Source organism: Pocillopora damicornis, chromosome 1, assembly GCF_964200805.1.
Source record: "Pocillopora damicornis chromosome 1, jaPocDami1.2, whole genome shotgun sequence".
In the NCBI taxonomy this organism is placed as follows: Eukaryota; Metazoa; Cnidaria; class Anthozoa; order Scleractinia; family Pocilloporidae; genus Pocillopora; species Pocillopora damicornis.
Window position 1 is genome coordinate 35,314,119 of NC_142670.1, and position 19,109 is coordinate 35,333,227.

The following is a 19,109-nucleotide window of genomic DNA, read 5'->3' on the forward strand; positions in this document are numbered from 1 at the left end:
ATGGGAACGACAATACTTTTATAGTGTAACTATCGAGGTAAAATGGTGGCATTTTCAAATTCCATTGTTTGCTTTCATTTCGCGGGGATAAGCCCATAACAAAGGAGATTGGTCCATTATAAGAACTACACTACATGACTGAATAAAATTTTACCCTTTGAATGTATTGTTTTAGGTATTAATATGGAAAACCAAAGAAAAAACAACGAATCTTAAACAAAACGAGTTTATCAGCGGATACGTTTCAGGACCTCGTGTTCTTTTGTAATCTTTGCCCATAACTATGAAACGTAACCTAAACAAAAAACAAAGGTACTCACATATTCGTTCTGAAATCAAAGAGAAAACAACTTTAAAGGGGTGTTAACGCAGCTTTTATATGCGCGTGGTGATGCTCAAAAGATTGATTACAAAACCAATAAAAAGAAAGGTAAAAATTGCAACCACCTTCGTGACCAAGATTTGGAGACAAGTATTAACTTATCACCGGCGGTAAAGAGATTCTGTCACAGAGCAGAAGGGACCACACAGGGCGATTCAATCGCTATGGCTCTTTATGCTCCTAATATCTGGCCTCTTATCACGAGTCTACAGGTGGTGTCCACCGCAAAGCAGTGTTCGTTTGCCGATGATGCGGGTGGGATAGGCTCCTCTACAGATATTAAGAGATGGTGAGACACGTTGAGTACCCTGGGTCCAGATTTTGGCTTCTTCCCAAACGACTAGAAGTGATGAATTGACGCTAAGCCGGGCAAGAAAGAAAGTGTGAAAGAAGTTTTTAAAATAACAGATATTATTGTAACAATGGAAGGAAGGAACCATTTAAGAGCGGTGATAGGCTCACGAGATTATCAAGAGGAATTCGTCAGTGAGAAGGTGTCTGATTTGGTCAATTGGCGGAGTTCCTCAGATACAGTCAAAGGCATGCTACGCCGCTTTTACCTCAGTTCGGCTTAAAACGTCGTTGAACTTACTTTCTAAGAACATTGCTGGAGAATGCAACATCCCCAGTACTTATTCACATTTTTGCTTTCCAGTGCCCTAAAATGGGGACAAATTAATTTTGGAATACAAAACGAGCGTATCTTCAAACCTTATTATGCCTGTTTTGTTATGCCGTGCAAATGTTTTTCGCTGCGCGCAGGATTGTATCAAAACAGATGTGACCGGACAGTACTGAAGAAAGTTTTTTCAACACCTAAAACAAAACAATTTCCACTAAAACAGATATTCCGGTAAAATCAGCAGTGCTACGATCTGTCGGTGTTCGGTCGACAAATAGGTGAAGTGACAAATATTTGGCTTTGAGTGATTGACAAAGATTTCTCTATCTCTCTTTTCTACAACAGTGCGCTCAGACCGACAACAATCCTTCTTCAATCGTAACACACATTATTCATTTACATGTAGACACTTTCACTTAATCAATGCATTGATTTGTTTTCTTGTATTAGAGGTCTAAACCAGAACAATCTAAGGGATTTACCTACAGGAATTTGAAACTTTAAACAAGCTACTTTAAACAGAAATGGACTTTACATCTATACTTTGACTAGCAAAATAAGTGTGAACATGGGGTTATCATTTGTGCTGGTACAAGTGAAGACACTGTATGTAAACCTAAATAGAACTATCCAGATATTTTTTGTCTTGGTACCTTACCCTTTCCCTCCCTGCAATCAATGTCGCCTGGCTTATGATGAAGACTATTCTGAATGACAGTGTGTAATGTCAAGCCTTTTGTACTACAACAATGGGTGATGAAAGGAGGGAGAAAATGCATTTGTAGAGAATTCAGTTGTTTTCAGTGCTTGACAAAAAGAAACTAAGAAGTCTCAATTAATTTTGAACTAGGTTATAATTCGTAATGCTACCTTAGGTCTCCTTATCTATAACTGAAAAGAAGGCAATGCTTCGTGGACAATATGAATTTGTTAGCAGATCAGAGCATGAAAAAAATACGACATTTTCAAGAATACATAGTTTCTTCCTATTGTGATCAACACCTTTTTCTATTACTTTTGGTAGGACGTTGGACAACAACCAGTTGAAGAATTTACCATCAGGCATTTTCAGTAACAATACCCAGCTGAGAAATCTGTAAGTATGAAGTCAGTCTTATTTCTGTGTAAGGAACGTGTCACAAATCCATCGCGCATCGGTAAAAAATACAAGGACATACGAACAGCGATGTCTTGGCTCCAAATGAAATCAGCCACGAAATAGGAATGTCCTATTTTCGTAAACTTAGACTTTATTTCTCCTGAAAGTACAACGGGATAAGAATGTAGGGCAAATGCACCCATGGACTCCACCCGCCTACCCCTGTGATAGCTTCCTGTCCTCACTTCTGCAGAACACTACATGCCATTCCCATTTATAAAATCTTTAAATTTTGCTCGAAATACAAATTATCTAAGAAAACTTGTGACGTGTATTCCGAAGTTGGTGTGTTCTGAAGATACTGTTATGAACTAGAATTTCCTTTCTATTCGTTTTATTTGTTTATTTATTTATTTATTTATTTATTTTATAAGATAATCTCCTAGTCAAATCCTACACTCCTAACTTTGGCCTTTTACAAGTTTTCTCATGATAAGCTTCCTTGGTCACAAACTGGCATAGTTCATTTTACAGAAAATCCACTAAATCAGATAAAGATATCTATACAATGACGAAACATTACACAGCGTCGATCTCTAAACTCCATGCAACACATTGAAACAAGGTCAGGTCAATAATCAGTGGGACACTCTTTAATTTGGCTATTGCTGTATCTTTGTGGTATGATAGGCAGAAGTACTCGCTCGTCACACACGATGTTTACCTTTCAAAGGAAGGGAATCAAAAACGTTCTGGAGTATTTAGTTTGTTCCGCACCGTTTAGTCATTCGTTCGTATTAGGCATGTAGTTACTATAGGAATTCGAAGTCCAAAGTTATCTCGTTTTAAGCCAACGAGATGAGATTCCAAGTTGAACGTGTGTTGTCTAACTTTGGACGGGCACAGTTTGTCCACTAACCTCTTTTAGAGCTGTTCAAAAGGTCAAAAAGTAAAGACTATTCAAAGGTCAAAAAGTAAAGACTATTCTTTATATCTTTAAATCTACTGACCTTTAAAAGGGAATACAAGCGGACATAAACAGATAACTTCACGGACAGTGGGATTTAAAACATTGCAATAATTAGACTTTGTCGCCAAAGTCACAGATTTGAATTTTTGTTTGATATATTGGCCTTAGTAGACCCGTCAGCCCCCAATGTAAAAAGCTAAGCTGGAGAAATATAATTTTTAATTATTTGGTGATTATTTACCCCAAAAAATCAGATTAATCATTAATAATTAAGATTTAGTAATCCATTCAAGTATTTATCAGTAAAATTTTTCTTTGAAATATCGAGATAAGAAAGAGGGGAGGAGAGGGGGAAGATAAATGGCCACTAGAGGCCTATTTTTGTTACCCAAAGGGAAGGGCGTCTCGTTGTTTCGTTCAATCGTGCTTGATTTTGAATCTGCTGAAAAGGATGAGTTAGTAAGTTACGCCGAAGATAAACAAAAGACCATCGATGAAGCAACATTACAAATTCTCTACCCACTATGTGACAAATCAAGCAAAGTCTGGTCAAATTTTAAGTAAGCAGGTTACTAATTTATCCTAGCATCCGAGTTGCACCTTGTTGCGTCAAAGTTGTCGCAATGTGACTGTATTCTAAGCTCTAAAGGTCAAAAGTACTCACCGGTGAGACCTGTATTACTTACATGTAGCGTACGTACGTAAGGGAAAAGAAGAGGAGGGACAACAAGACACGATATTATTTATTCGAGTCTCTCAATTAGGCTCTCTAAGAGTCCTATTCACTGTGCATTTGATCCAGAGGATGTGATTATCGCTTTTGAATGCAGGTTGCAAGTCGATAAAACGACAATCTGTTTAAACAAGGTAAACGTTATTTATGCCAGACACAAACTACGTAAATGGCCCCTCGACAGCGACCGTCTACATGTATTTTTATCAGGACATCCGAATATCAGCAGAGATGTTCGCGATGAATTTTTATCATAGCACTTAGGTGGTACAATTTGGAGGCCGTGTAAGTGCTGATTTCAAGAAATCGCTGATAGATTCTGTACGCAACAAGTCTACCGAAATTCAGGAAGTACAAACGACAGTTGACAACGCTCAGGTGGTATCTAAAACTGTGAATGAGGACTGCGAGAAATCTGTGCGTCGCACCGGGAAACCGACAGGTTCGTCGAAAGCGAAATTATTTTAGGTCCAAAAAGTTCGAGCGGAATCAATCTCATCAAGAATCAACTGATCACGAACCAACCAACTCATCTAGATGGAGAGTTAATCAGGGTTTCTCGAAACTTGAGATAGATAGAGAGAGAGACAGATAGTTAGGTAAGATAGATACATATATAACCCAAGGGACTCTGCTTATCTTATGTCACGAGGAAGTCTATTCCAAAGAGTGGCGCCACTATAGCTAAAGCTGTTTTAATTTGTAGTAGTTTGTGCGCTGCAAAGGAACATTTAGTTTATTCTTAGTCTCTTAGGTTATGCGCAGTTTCTCGCTTTTCAAATTTAAATCATAAATAATCTGGAGCTCAACCACGCCGAGACTTATAGACCATTCTTGCTCTTTGTATTTGCTGCCTGCCTCGCCACTTGCCTCAAGCGTCATCGCCGACAGAGTTTTAACTCTCGATAACTCAGTCTAAAAAACCGCCACAATTTTGCAATCCATTTTCCTTTTATTATATTTGTGGCACGGAATCCATGTTAATCTGTATCATTACTTACTATATATTTAATCTTTTAGAATAGGCAGAAGTACGACGTTTTATTTGGTAGACTCAGAGTCAATATCTATATTTGTAATCATAATCCTGTAATTCCTAAGGGATTAACTGTGGGTAAACGTAAAGTGTAGGTCTTTCACGTAAATTGAGTGAAATTTTGCGACAAGCGTTTGATAGGCTAAACATTCATTTCTGTATTCCTCTATTAATTCATTTATTGAGTATGGTTTGAATATGACAAACCTTTATCCATAGAGATATTTTACTTGACAATCCCAAACTGACGGCATAAAAAAGGTCAATATTAAAAAGTTCCTAGTTGCACTTCTAATAATTCTTCTTTTTAATTTTTAGAGACTTGTCTAATAACCCGTTGAAGAATTTGCCATCTGACATTTTTGCTACAAATACAAAATTGAATTTGCTGTAAGTAGATTTTTTCCCCTATTGAGGTCATCAAAAGATATTTGTCTTCATAGTTTAAAACTCACTCACTCACTATTACGTGACCTGTTTGGGTTCCATTTTTAGCTTGAAAAACAAAAAAAATTCTCTCTGATATTATGATTGTACGCTGAGACTAACAGATCATATGGTGACATTAGGATGAGACAGAGTATGCAATAAAAGTAATTGAACAATGATACTCGTAGTTGAAGTGGAATTTACATAATTTCAGAAATTGAGAAACCTGAAGAAAAATTCAGGCTTCAACGGGATTCGAACCCATGCCACCCCGAAATTGGTAGGGTGCTTCTATCAACTGAGCTTAGAGGCTACTCGTTGGGACCAGGCACATTTTAGAGGGTTCTTCTTTTCCATGGAAGAATCTTATCATAATTTGTAAGGAAATAAATTTTGCTGATGAAAATCGAGCAAAGCAGTGATCCCTGCAGGCAAGGTGCAACTGCACAATTGCGCCTTCGAAGATCAGTTTTGTACTTGACTTTCATCTGCAGGTCAAAATAAAACTTGTTTCTTGAGAAAATAAGAACAAAATACACAATAGTGTAGACAAGATATCGTAAGAACTTTTGGAATCTTTTGAGGAGGAAACTTCAGTGATGTAATCGAGGAATTAGGAAAGATAAAATTTTATATATTTTTTCGAAGCAACAGATTCCGAAAGGAACGGGGAAACTACGAATTATCATATCATCGAAGAGCCTCCGAAAAAATAAATGAAGCCCGCTTCAGTTCATCTATCATGGGATAAGGTTCGAAAGATGGCAGCGAGACCGGTGTAGCTAGCGAATTGTGATAGAGGCCTCATGAATAGCCTGTTCCTCCGTCAAAGGGCACGTAAATGTATTAGGATACGTATGAAAGAAAAAAAACTTGCTCGTATTGACAAGTGAGAATATTAAAACACATGTGCATAACTGCACCATTTTGATTTTGAAAGAAATTGTCTCACGGTAAAAAAAAATATCAATAATTACCAGTTTGAGTTATCTACACTATCCTTAGGCTGCGTTTCAAAACTGAGTTTATTCTACTGGTCATCTGTTTTATTACTTTATAAGCATCCAAGCTCTGTACTATGCTTTACTAAATTTTCGTTTAATCTACAGGCTTATGTCTGAAATAAAATTGCACCACCCACCTCCAGGAATCTTCGACAAGAACACACGGCTAATCCAACTGTCAGTAACACTTTTTTTTTTTTTCTGTGCGAACCATGTCTCCTAAATTTTAATCTAATCTTTGTGAAAAGACAATCCAAAATCGAGTCTGAGTCATGCAATGCAAGCATTAATAAGATTAAAAAATGTGCAAATCTTGTATTCATAATATGAAGCTATTTAAGAACAAAAGAAATTAACCTACAATTAATACAACTGGTCAACTTTCGCAGATCAGTTGCACAACAGTTGTAAAGGCCTCCAACTGCTTTTTGTTGTTGTCGTTGTTTTATTAAATTTATCAGATCATTCGTTTTGCTTCGCAAATTAAAAATTAATATCAAACATCACGAAGATCATACATCGACTGTTGCGTTCTGGATCTTTTCCACGACTAACCGTTTGTGATATTTCAATCTCTGTATAACAGGCATCACGAGGTGCCTTCATTAAATAAAAACATCATTTCAATTTCTATCATTAAAAAAATTCGTTATCTAAGTCAAATGTAATTATATGCTGATGTTGTAGGATGAGTATTACGTATAAAGTTAGCACATACAACTATTCACTCAATGACACCGATACCGACTTTAGCTCACATTCCAAAACATCCTTAACTGTCTTCGACAACATCCTTAAAAGGTTTCAATAATATCGCCACTTAAACAGATAAACGTCTTGAGGATCTTAAAAATATTGATCAGTTTATATGGTAAATAACGCAGACGCCTGAACGACAACGATATGAAAGCATTGAATGGAGGTGCCTTCAAAAAATTGACAATGCTGAAGGAACTGTAAGTTAATGTATCAATACTGTTGTGTAAGGAATTCCTTATCCTAAAAACGAAATTATGGATGATAAAATTTATGAATTACCTTGGCTGGTCAGGACATATCGTGATCTGCTAAATCATGTTGTGAAAATAAAACAGAGACAGATAAACAAACAACACTAAAAAAAGTTTTGAAAATAATTATTCAAACTGTGAATTTGCCAAAGGGTCTCGATTCTGACCAAAGTCACACGAGACATTCAAGGCTTTCTCTTCTGACGCAAAGTACTTTGCACGTATTAAAATTTCAGAGCTGAGAAAAACTGTTTTGATTTTATAGCACTGCATCGAGTTTGGGAACAGTCGTCGTTTGGTTAAGTTTTTATTGTTATTGAAATGGTAAAATGCTGAATCGTAGTCTTTGTACTGCATTGCATCCGATTTTGTTTTATTGTATAGTTAGAGGTAATATGTGGTTATTTTCTTTGTTGTGCATCAAATTATGCAGCTATCGAAGAAAAACTGTTTTCATAACGCAGCAGCATTACCCTTTCCTACCGCCTTGTCTGTACTTGTTTTTCCATTTCATTTTTTCTTTTCTCTTTTCTTCCCTTCCCCTCAGTGATCATAGGACAAGGCGGTAATAACTGTTTTAATAAAACTGAATCGATTTTGCCATACAGATCATCTTTTTTTCAAATTTCAACACAGATGGTTGCAAGACAACAACTTCACTGAATTGCCTCCTGATTTATTCCAAGATCTAAAAACCTTGAGAAGGCTGTAAGTTAATTCAAGTTTTCCCCTTGTTTTAACTCAATAACTGCATATAGTGTTCCAACACTGATCAAAATTTTCTTCTCTTTTGTAAAATTACAGCTCGTGATTGCTTGTATGTTTTTACACAGATCCAGCCAGTATTATAATTTTCTTTCCCTTCACGAATTAAAACACATAACAAGAAAATGATTTAAAATCTTCCCGTCTGCACCGATAACACAGAAATTAAAATTGAATCATCCTATATTATGTTTATGTTGATGATTTGACAGTTTTAGTTACAACGATCATACATACATTAAAGAAATTCATGCATGTTATGAATTTCAGAGTTGTTTTCATGGGACATCTTTCTCTGTTTTGAATCATGTTGGAAATTTTTTAAGATCACGAGCTTAATGATCTCTTTATTGACACATAAGAGGCAGCCATTGTCTATGTTGGGGAAAGAGTTCGGTGTATAGGCAAATTTCAAGTTGTTAGGAGCCTCTAATTGCTTTTTTGTTATAGATATTGACTAAACTAAATGAATGAAGTGAGTCTTGAATATTCTCTGTACCATAAAACAAAACATTGCATGTATATGACTACGTACTGCTCTTTGGTTGGTTCTGATGATCGGCATCTTTTTGTATGGTAAATAGAATAAGAGAGATGGTAAGTTTGATCTCAGTAAAGAAATAGAGAAAGGTGTTTTTCGTCTCGTCACAAGTGTAGGACAAAGAAAAACTTCTGAGTTCCCATGAGGAATCGAACCTCAGACCTTCGGATTCCGCGCTCCGATGCTGGGCCACTGAGCCACAAAGACTTTTTTCTTTATTCCATGCTCGTGACAAGACGAAAAACATCTTTCTCTATCTTTATGTATTTTTACTTAGAAATTTCTGATGGCAGACTTTATAAATACGCATTTTCTTTTGTCTCGTCATTCCTATCAGCCTTCTGTCAAATAACAAGTTGAAGAGTCTACCAGACGGACTTTTTAACAGTCTTTCCGATCTGACTCATCTGTAAGGGAAATAGTTATTTAACCTAGGAGATAATTGTGAAGAACTAAAATTAATGATCATAATCATCATGACGTTTTCCAGATTGTATTTGTAAATCTGATTAGTTGAAGTAGAGGATGCTATTTTATGTAGTTGTTGTGCTTTGGTTAGTAATGTTAAGGTATTTGAAGGTGTAAAAGTTTAAAAGCTTTTGTTTAAATAGGAACATTAACAACTCCCAGATTTGTTTTCCGCAGGATAAAGTACTCGCTTTCAAAATATGATAAACTATTGACGAACGGCTGATGATGATGATAATAGCAATGATGATAATAGTAATAATGATGATGATAATGATTATAATAATAATAACAATAATAATAGTTGCAATGGAAAAATTTTTTTGCATTTGGATTTCATTTTTCTGCTGCAGGTAGGGTTGCAATTTGTTTTGTTTTTTTGTACCAGGTTTTTTTCTTTTTTTTTGGCTTCTTTGTTTTCTGTTTTTTGTTTTATTGCAGTTTTAATTTTTCTCCCCAGCTGGGGATGGATATTTCCTTGATTGACCTGTTTTTCGATTTTGTATAAAAAGGAGCTGTTTCACTTCATGTTTTCCCGAAAAAAAGTAAACATATTTTTTTATCTTAGTGTTCTTAGCAAGCAAATTGTGCTAGGATCTTCTTGAGCTGGAATTTAAAACATCATCTTTTTTTCGTGGGAATATGTATAAATATATAAACTGAAAAGGGAAAGCAACCGCACAGTAAAGTACCCGACATTTTCTGAGAGTTTGGTAGTTCTATCATGGGTAAAATCTTTGTAGCTGTGGTAACGATTATTTTCAGGGATTTATCAAACAATGAGCTTGGAAATCTGCCGCCGTACATTTTCGCGAACATTACAGCGGTAGAATTTCTGTAAGTAACATTTATATCGGCACAAAAGATTATAAGTTAATCTTAAAGGATTTTCTTGCATATAACAGACTTGGTGACTAAAATAGCGTCCTAGTTAATGACAACTTACTTTATAATTTACTTCTGGAGGCAAACGTTTTTTTGTTTCCTTGTTATCCGAGTTGTCAATATCTAAGCATTTGTCGTATTGCAAGATCAAACTACCTCAGCACTAATGTTGTAATTTGTAATAGGAAGTGAACCAATAATAATGATTTTTTTCAAATTCAGCTTTAAACAACAGTCCTTGTTTGAGGCCCATGGGAATAAACTTGAGAGTTTTTGTGCTTAATCTTAAGATCATTAGAGATGTGTCTAGTGTGTTCTTTGAAGATTAAGATATAAAAATTGGGAGTTATTTTACTGGAAAACATCGCCATTCCCTGCCTTAACTACAGAAGTTACCTTTAAAAAAGCAGGTTTTAAAAATATCACTCCCACGTGAGCTTATTTCAGTCTAAACTGCCCATGATGCTCTTCAGGAAAATGGACTACAACAAAATTGAGAAGCTTCATGAAGATCAGTTCCAGGGCTTGGTGGAGCTGTTCGATTTGTGAGTACATTTGGAACTGAAAACTTTTTTCATGATGATCTGAATCGCACACCGTATACAGTAATATCATTTTAATGTTAACTCCATATCGCTCGAAAAAAGTTGCCTTACTCAATCATATTATGTTACTAACTGTATTTTAATATTTATTTCATTATCCATCTCACCTGTTCAAGATATCCCTCAGAGAACAAAATCGAGGCTCTGCCTGACAAAATTTTCAAGGGCCTCAAAAACCTCAAAGCTCTGTGAGTACAGTTAATAACATACAAAATAATTATACAATATTTGAGGTGATGGAATGAACATGATCCAAGCGTTCAAAATCTGACATTTTAGTCCAAAAATTTAACATGATGTAGGACAGACATGATGCAAGTTACCTTGCTCAGCGAAACAATGTTGTTCGAGTTCATGTTGCACTAAAAATGTGCCTATTTACATAACCAAAGGTGGATATTAAAGAAAAAAAAAGAAACATTTTGGAGATCTGTGTAGTTTAAACGAAAAGTCCATTTAAATCTATAGGATAAGAAATATGACAACTGCAAGTCCCCGTTTAGGACGTAATTGTAAATGGTTACGTTCTTCGTTTCAGCAATATCTTCGGCAATAGGATACAAAACGTTACCAGCACGACTTTTAACTATGCCCACGAATTGCGATTTTTGTAAGTTCACTGCAAATGAAAGATGTTCATATATTGAAATCGGTTAGCTTGTGGGCAAGTATTCTTTTGATTTTGTTGTAGTCAAAGAAAAGACTCGTGAATTGTAATTTTTGAAAATAACTTTGATATACCAAAGCAATATTTCCCTGGATGAGTCCGGAAAGAAAATTTTATACACCGAACAAACTCAAACGAAGGGGCTGCCACGTTCATAAAATCAGTAGCCATCAAAAGTTTCCAAGAAAGCAAGATGAGACTTATCTTAGGCTAAATGATCAGACTTGAAAAATCGTTGAGAAAATATCATGCTAGGGTCCGTATTAAAGATCCTCAGCTAGGGTTCTTTATTTTTACTTTTTGGACAGTTAACATTAACATTAGCTTGATGAATTTTATTCTTGAAAATTCACTTTTTGGGGTGAATCAGATTCATTTGTTCGGTTAATTATGATATAAACCAACTTAATGTTCACATCATGATTATTTGAAATTACAGGTTCATGCATTACAACCTGATGGCTGAGCTCCCCAAAGGTTTTTTCAGGCATTTGACGCACATCATCAGAGTGTAAGACCCCATAACGATCCTTTCCTTCACTCACCCCTTCAAAAAAACATTTTAACAATAGTCTATGTTGTTAATTAATTAATGATTATTAATGGCTTTCAAAGATGCCATAATGAAATGATATTTTTTCTTTTTCTTCTTCTTTTTTCGAATTTTTTAGAACCTTGGACACCAACTTGATGTGTTGCCATCTCGATCTTTTCAGGCAGGATTCTGATTGCGAATATGTATTCAATGATAACTTCGCAAGCTGCCACTCCATGTTCCGCCACCATGCTCCAAGGAGAAGTCTTTGGATTATCGGTCTGCTCTCGTTGTTAGGGTCTTTATTCGTAGTTGGGTGGCAGTATTTCTACCCTGATAGCAATGTGGTCCAGTCTATCATGTTGGTGAATCTGGGTGTATCTGACGGCATCATGGGGATATACCTCATCATTATAGGTATAAAAGACCTGCAATGGTCAGGGGAATACTACCTGCATGACTATGAGTGGCGCACCGGGTGGTTTTGCCATTTCAATGGTGCCATGTCTGTCTTTTCAAGTGAAGTGTCAGTGATGATGATTTCTCTGATCGCAGTGGACAGACTCAAGAACATCGTGTTTCCTTACACCTTTGCAAAAATTGCCCCAAGGCAGACCCGTATAATGTGCGTGGTTATCTGGCTGGTGGGAGGCGTTATGGCATTCCTTCCCTTGTCCGGAATGCACTATTTCAGTGAGAGGTATTACGGCAATAATGTAGTGTGCCTGCCCCTGCAGCTTTCCCCTGAATTACAAGAAGGCTGGGAATACTCCACTTCCATCTTTATCGTTTTGAATTTTTCCTTATTCATCTTCATCATGGTTGCTTATATTGCCATCTTGTGGAAATCATGGTCGTCAAGCAGACGGCTTGGTGCACATGGAACTGTTCGTGAAATACGAGCAAGAGCACAAAGTGCTCAGGCCAAAAGAGAAAGAGCACTTGCCAAAAGAGTCTTCTTCATTATTCTGACCGATTTCTTGTGTTGGATGCCAATCATTACTATTGGCATCCGTTCCCACGTCGAGAAAACATTTGATCCACCTGGTGATCTGGCAGTGTGGATTGCAGTGTTCGCTCTGCCGATAAATTCAGCCATCAACCCATTGCTGTATACGCTTTCTACTCCACAGGTAACATGTTTCTCTTTTTTGTTACTTTGGAATAGTACCTACCGTTATGTTCAAATTTGGTTTCGTGTCAGAGCAGGCTGGCAACTCAATTTTGTAATTGTAACGATTGACATCAAAACAAGCATGAAAAAGTAAATGATCGGACAGATTTTTTTAGCTTCTCCGCCGTTGACTTTAGCAATAGAGACCAATGTGACTTCTAAATACGTTACTTGAAAGTCTTTAGGTAAACTATTCAATATATTTTGAATGTCTAGGTTCAACCTGTGTTGAAAGCAAAACTGAGGAAGTTGTGGTCCAATGTTCGATCTATTTTCAGCAGAGGACAAAATCAAGAAGGTACAGTTTTAAGTTCCATTGAAAAATACCATGATAACAGTAATTATATTTCAAACCTTGATATGAAGAAACTTTAACTTTTATCAAATTGAGTATGAGCAACCCAGTTTTCTCTAAGTAACTTATGTGATTATTACTCCAAGGCGTTCAAGGGGGAATAGGGTAGAACTGGCATGAAATCGTAGAAAACACATTTATTTTTTTTTCGAAAAAGAAACTGAGCAAATTATTGAAACCACAAATGTACAACTTACAATATGTAAAGTTGTAGCAGACGTAAAAGAGAAAACAAGAGTGATCCTAAATAGAGAGGGCATCAATGCATTAAATCATCATTTTTAATGATGGAAATCATGCTTTCAGTTCGATTTTTGAAGGTTAGTATCTCTAAAACTAAACTATTAGGGAACATTGAGACAGATGGATGCCATTTGCGATAAATTTTTAAAATAGCATGCTATTAAAAACTCATTTGGCAAACAATTCTCAAAGTATGAATTGCTATACTTCTGTCTTAAATCATAAGGTTAAGATTCTGAATTGTAGAATGCCTTTTTAATATAAACCTGACAATGGCCATTAAGTTTTAAATTGGTGTTACTTTTTCATATGAAAGAAGCAGATAATGATCAGCAGGGACAGATTGGAAATGGAGATGAACATGCTAACGTCGAAGAGGGTAAAAATAGAGTGCTTCTTAGTGTAGTCACATACGAAATATCTCCTCCACGCCTTTGTAGGGTTCTCTGTATGATACTTTTATTTCCTTTCTCTTTTCTATACTCAATTCCTTTTTTCATTGTCTTTCCTGTAGGAGAGCAAATTGAAATGCAGGCATTGGAACACAACGAAATCCCAGAAGTGGAAGCCCCTGAATTGCCTGCACCGCAACCAGGTCAGTTAAGAAAAATAAGAGTTTTGATGCTAACGATAAAGCTGTAATTGACTTTGCAATCCAAAACTCTCGGCAGGTATGTATAGTTTAATCAATTAACCTAACAAATATTAGTTCTCTCAAATTGAAATACCTATAGAAACTATAGCATTCCTTTTCTGCTCTGATAATTTCTGTAGGTGCATTTTAAGAAAGGATAGATATTAATTCCTTTTTTTCATGTTCTTTCCCGTAGGAGAGCAAATTGAAATGCAGGTATTGGAACACAACGAAACCCCAGAAGTGGAAGCCCCTGAATTGCCTGCACCGCAACCAGGTCAGTTAATAAGTATAAGAGTTTTGATGCGAACGATATAGCTGTAATTGACTTTGCAATCCAACTCCCTTGGCAGGTATGTATAGTTTAATCAATTAACCTAGCAAATATTAGTCCTCTCAAATTGAAATACCTATAGAAACCATAGCATTCCTTTTCTGCTCTGATAATTTCTGTAGGTGCATTTTGAGAAAGGATAGATTAAGGAATGGTTTCCCATATGACAATAACGTGACGAAATTAGGTTATATTACTTTTGGTTGATAAGTTACCTCCAGACATTCTGGTGATAAATTGCCATATGTACTTTTTAAGACCTCCACTCATGAGATCCCCATCCCTTTACATTGGTAACCTGTACAGTGTATTATGGACGGAAGATACCATCGTCTCCTATATGACACGGTTGTAGTGAATAAATGATACATATATATTGACAATGATCTTTCATTGTTTCCAGTTTTCACTTATATTGTATGAAGAAAGATAATTCTTTGCTCTGTTGACAGCAATTGAACAAGCCTGTAGAGGGGATGCGAATCCATCTTCCTCAGGTAAAAATTTATTTATGAAAGAAATATAAAAAGAAGGCGTAGACAACCGCTTGATTTAAGAGAAGTATTAGTACTGCAAAAGTCACAGTTGCCCAATGTGACTTCAACTGCAAATTGCTTTTTACAAACGGTCATAGGAATCGCCAAAATGAAAAAAGGTAATGCGTGTTAACAACTGTATTTAGCAGAGGTATTATTTCAGCAACTGTTTTCATGTGCCCAAATTAACTTTCAGATTTAAATGTGAACTTTGTAACTCAGTGTTATTTCATAAATCAATAAATAATTGAATACATCTGAAATTCTGACGTACCTAAAATAAAATTTGTAGAGATATTTATTGCAGAATAACACATGAACCATAAGTATCATGAAACATTTCACTCTACTTGTTCCTTAACACAGATTATCAGGAGGATTTTCACATCAGACCAGCCACTACAAAGACTGTGGAAGGTAAACACCTTTTCAATTTTCATTTCTTTTTTTTTCGGAAATTTCGTAACTCCAAAAAAAAAACAGCGAATAGTGGCTGGTGCTATCAAGCTGGCTCACTTGGTATACTTGATTGCATGGTTTTGTATGTCACACCAATAAGACTGGGGTTATCATGTTAACGCTTAATCATCAATCAAATCACGATTCTAAGTCTGTCACACGAAAAAATTTACGAGAGCAGCTTGTCGGTCTCTATTTCCGGTAAGGTACAAAACCCTTTCTCAGTTACTAAACCTAATGGGTAGATGAATTTAAAAAAGTCTTATTGGAAAGTTTGTTGTCGTCAAAGACTTAAGACTTAGTTGCGTTTTAAATGTAACTAACGTAACTTTTAATAATAAATCTGATTTCACACAGCTGGTAAATCTGAGGAGCAGGTGGAGGTTGAAGAGATTTCAGTGCCCAGTAAAGGTAAAGGAGATAACGGGTTTTTATTGGTCACTAACCATTAATGATTTTAACTCCTAAGTACAAACGCAAAATTTAATGACTGTATACTAACTTTTTTCGTATCAAATAAATCATTTTTTAAAGGAGCTAAAAAAGCGGAAGAAGAAGAGAAGGCGCCTGAGCCTGACATGGTTGTCACAGAGGAAGGTAACATTTTTTATAAATCAGAAGAGATAGATTCAAATTGGTCCACACATGCTTTATAAGGTGATGCATAATCAGTCCACTCAATTGGCTGAAGATCACTTGAAGTGCTTAGTGGAAAGGTCGTAATTCATATCGGGAGGTGACTTCATTGAGAAAAAAACAAAAAAACCACACCACTTGGGCATTATTATACCTCCTTGTAACGAAGAGCCATTACTTTTTATACAATGCTAAAATCAAACATTTATGAATTTATGAAGCCGTTTTACTAGTTTGTTTGTTTGGGTTTTTTATGGATACAGAAATAATTTTCCCAGATACAGAAAACATAGCCGCCTCTTACCCCAGCTCATTGAAAGGACATGGTTACTTTGATGTTGTGTACCTCAGTTTTCAAAACACCTCAACACAGACATGCAAAATTTTAATGAGCTTTGATTAGTGGCAGCCCTCTTTTCTGTGTTTGTGAAGATTATTATTCTATCGCTTAAAAGAAAATGAACGCATTGTATTTCAATCTCTTTTCGTATTCCATCCAGGGGAAGAAGAGGTGTTTGATACCAGACTTTAGTTCTTTGTCTTCGAACCAAGGTAAATGCTTATTACGTCTGCTTTAATACTGAATGCCGCTGACTAAAGGGTTGTGGAAAACAAATCCCTCTAAATGTTTTTGTTTTGTTACATGCATCTTTCTAATCTTATAGAATACGTTTAATATTTGAGATGTAGGGTGAACTCTATGCTAAATTTTTTAAATCCTTGGCTAATTCAAACCAATTTCAAATTTGAGATTTCACCGCAACTGTAATGATTGAAGTTATTGGAGATGAAGAAGGAAGTCTGTTTTTTTTATTGCTATGATATGCTGTTTGTCTTTTTTCAAAGTCACTTACGAATTTTTTTCAGCTATCCCCTTCATTGTTGGCAGTAAGGGTACCAAAACATTTTCAAATTGATCAATTTTTTTCTCTGCTTTTGTTGATGTATGATTTGAAAAATTATAATAAAAAAAACTTCTGGGTGGCGAGTACGCCGCACTGATGAGTGCTCTCTCTGTATATGCTTGTATATTCATATCTGCCATCTGTCCTTAAAGCACTGACCAGCTTACTCACTGACAGTCTGATCACTTGACTTTCTGACTAACTGGCCGGTAAGCCGTCAAATTGAATGGACTACCTGAGCTATGACTACTGGCTGACTGATAGATGGGCTGATTATCTGCCTGACTGTTTTCCGGACTCTCCACCTGGCCAGTGGACATGGTTATTACTAACTGGATTATATTATGGCTGCAATACACTTCAATGTTGACATGTAAACATTCAATACTTGACTGACTGATTGTCGGGTCAGTAGATCAAACAAACAACTAATCGATAATCAACTTTTGCATTCATTGATTAGCATGCTTTTTTCTTTTGCGTCTGACAGTCTACGAGAGCCAAAAACATTGCCATTAGTATGGAGACTGCGAGTGCTGGAGAAAAACCAGAAAAAGTTCAAAGAAAACAAAAATAATTCTAGTAATCAATACGTATGGTCGTATGGTAACATCTTAATAAAAAAATCTGGTTTTTGATCTCTTTTTTTTTAGATTTAATGTTAACAATAATTAGTAACCTTGTTGTCTGAACTAATCATTGTAGGGTAATTTAGTATAGTTGGAGTGGAACATATTGTGCTATATCTGAGTAGGCGTGTAGTGGTAGTTCATTTTTCTTTTGTTTTTTTTTTCCCGCTTTTGGTTTGTTTCTTTGTTTCTTTGATTTTGTAACATGTACATCTACCTGACACTTTGAGTCTGTTAGTTTTAGCGTATTTCTAAAGACCATGATTGCTACACCGCAGTTAAGTCGGATGGCTCAAGACGGAACACAACAATACCAGGGCTGTAGCCAGCCTAGAGTCCTGTACCATTAAATTTTATCATATCACTCTTGCAAATTTTGAAACAAAAATTGAAGCCCACGACAAGTCGAAAACCTGGCTATGGTCCTGATGTGATAAGGTATTCTATTCTGCATGCTGATCTTTCCATCATTAAATAAAACATAGCTGAGTAAATTTTTTGATTAGGAATGCCTCACTGGTTTTAAAAGTAATGTTTAAGCTCATTTCCATGGAAAATGTTAAGTTTATTCGGAGTTTTACTCATAGTTTAGAGGGGATTTGATGTCCCAGAAGAACTTTCTTTTAGAGTTCCTAATATAGAAAAGAGCATAGAAGGTTAATAATGTGATAATAATAGAACACTAACGAGCTTTAATAAGAATTATCAGAGATTAATATGTACAACAACTATTTAGATAATTCATTTCTAGGTTTTGTTTAAACACGAAAAATCATCTAAAATCTAACAAGAAAAACTTAGACAAATGCACGGGTCTAAGACGTCCACTTACTAGATATTTGATGGTACCCTGGTAATCTAAATAGTTCATTTCTTAACATTTTAGAACTCATCCGCGAGCATTAAAGTCATAAGGGGTTAAAGTGACGTTAATTTTGGGTTGTATATTAAATTAAAGAACTTAGACTTGCGGTTAAGATTTCCGACATAGACATTAGACGGTACAGCAGCAATCTGAATAGTTCCAACATTATTACAACTCGTCCAGGTATTACTCAGAGTACGAGTCGAGTTGTTTAATTTCGTTAGTATCTCTAGTTGAAAAAGAAAGATGTAAAAATGTAACACGAAAAAAGAGAAACAATAACTGGATAAGACGTCATGCATTAGAGATTTAACAATATATTGAATGACCTAAGTAGCTCATTTCTAGAATTTTTATAACTCGTATGAGAGCATATTGATAGCTAAAAGGTAGAGTGACGTCTATTTTCGCTATGTTACTACGTTCTTTGTAAACGCAAATTCCTTAAAAAAGAAATTAGAAAGATGTTGTGGTAACGAGTAACAAGTCAGACATAGGATATTAATTGGTACGACAACAATTTGAATAGTTTACTTTCACAAAAAGCTTGTGACCTGTGACAAGTGAACTGATACAAAATTGCTTTCT

General features: G+C 35.7%; 1 protein-coding gene across 1 annotated transcript; it reads left to right on the top strand.

Annotated features, from left to right (window-relative positions):
* The first annotated feature begins 546 nt into the window (after window positions 1–546).
* Window positions 547–16,654, top strand: LOC149053521 (G protein-coupled receptor GRL101-like). Its single transcript, XM_089183201.1, has 16 exons — window positions 547–671; window positions 8,929–9,000; window positions 9,825–9,896; window positions 10,418–10,489; window positions 10,666–10,737; window positions 11,088–11,159; window positions 11,656–11,727; window positions 11,888–12,884; window positions 13,142–13,223; window positions 13,840–13,902; window positions 14,038–14,118; window positions 14,944–14,988; window positions 15,394–15,444; window positions 15,844–15,897; window positions 16,021–16,083; window positions 16,623–16,654. The coding sequence occupies exons 1-16, from the start codon at window positions 547–549 to the stop codon at window positions 16,652–16,654; spliced, it is 2,025 nt and encodes a 674-aa protein (XP_089039327.1).
* The last annotated feature ends 2,455 nt before the right edge of the window (window positions 16,655–19,109 follow it).

Bases quoted from the DNA above. Each gene is read 5' to 3' on its own strand.
- LOC149053521 (XM_089183201.1), top strand. From the start codon at position 547: ATGGCTCTTTATGCTCCTAATATCTGGCCTCTTATCACGAGTCTACAG. The intron at 672-8,928 runs GTGAGACACGTT...CATTCCTATCAG, and splicing joins TCTACAGATATTAAGAGATG to CCTTCTGTCAAATAACAAGT. The intron at 16,084-16,622 runs GTAACATTTTTT...TATTCCATCCAG, and splicing joins CATGGTTGTCACAGAGGAAG to GGGAAGAAGAGGTGTTTGAT.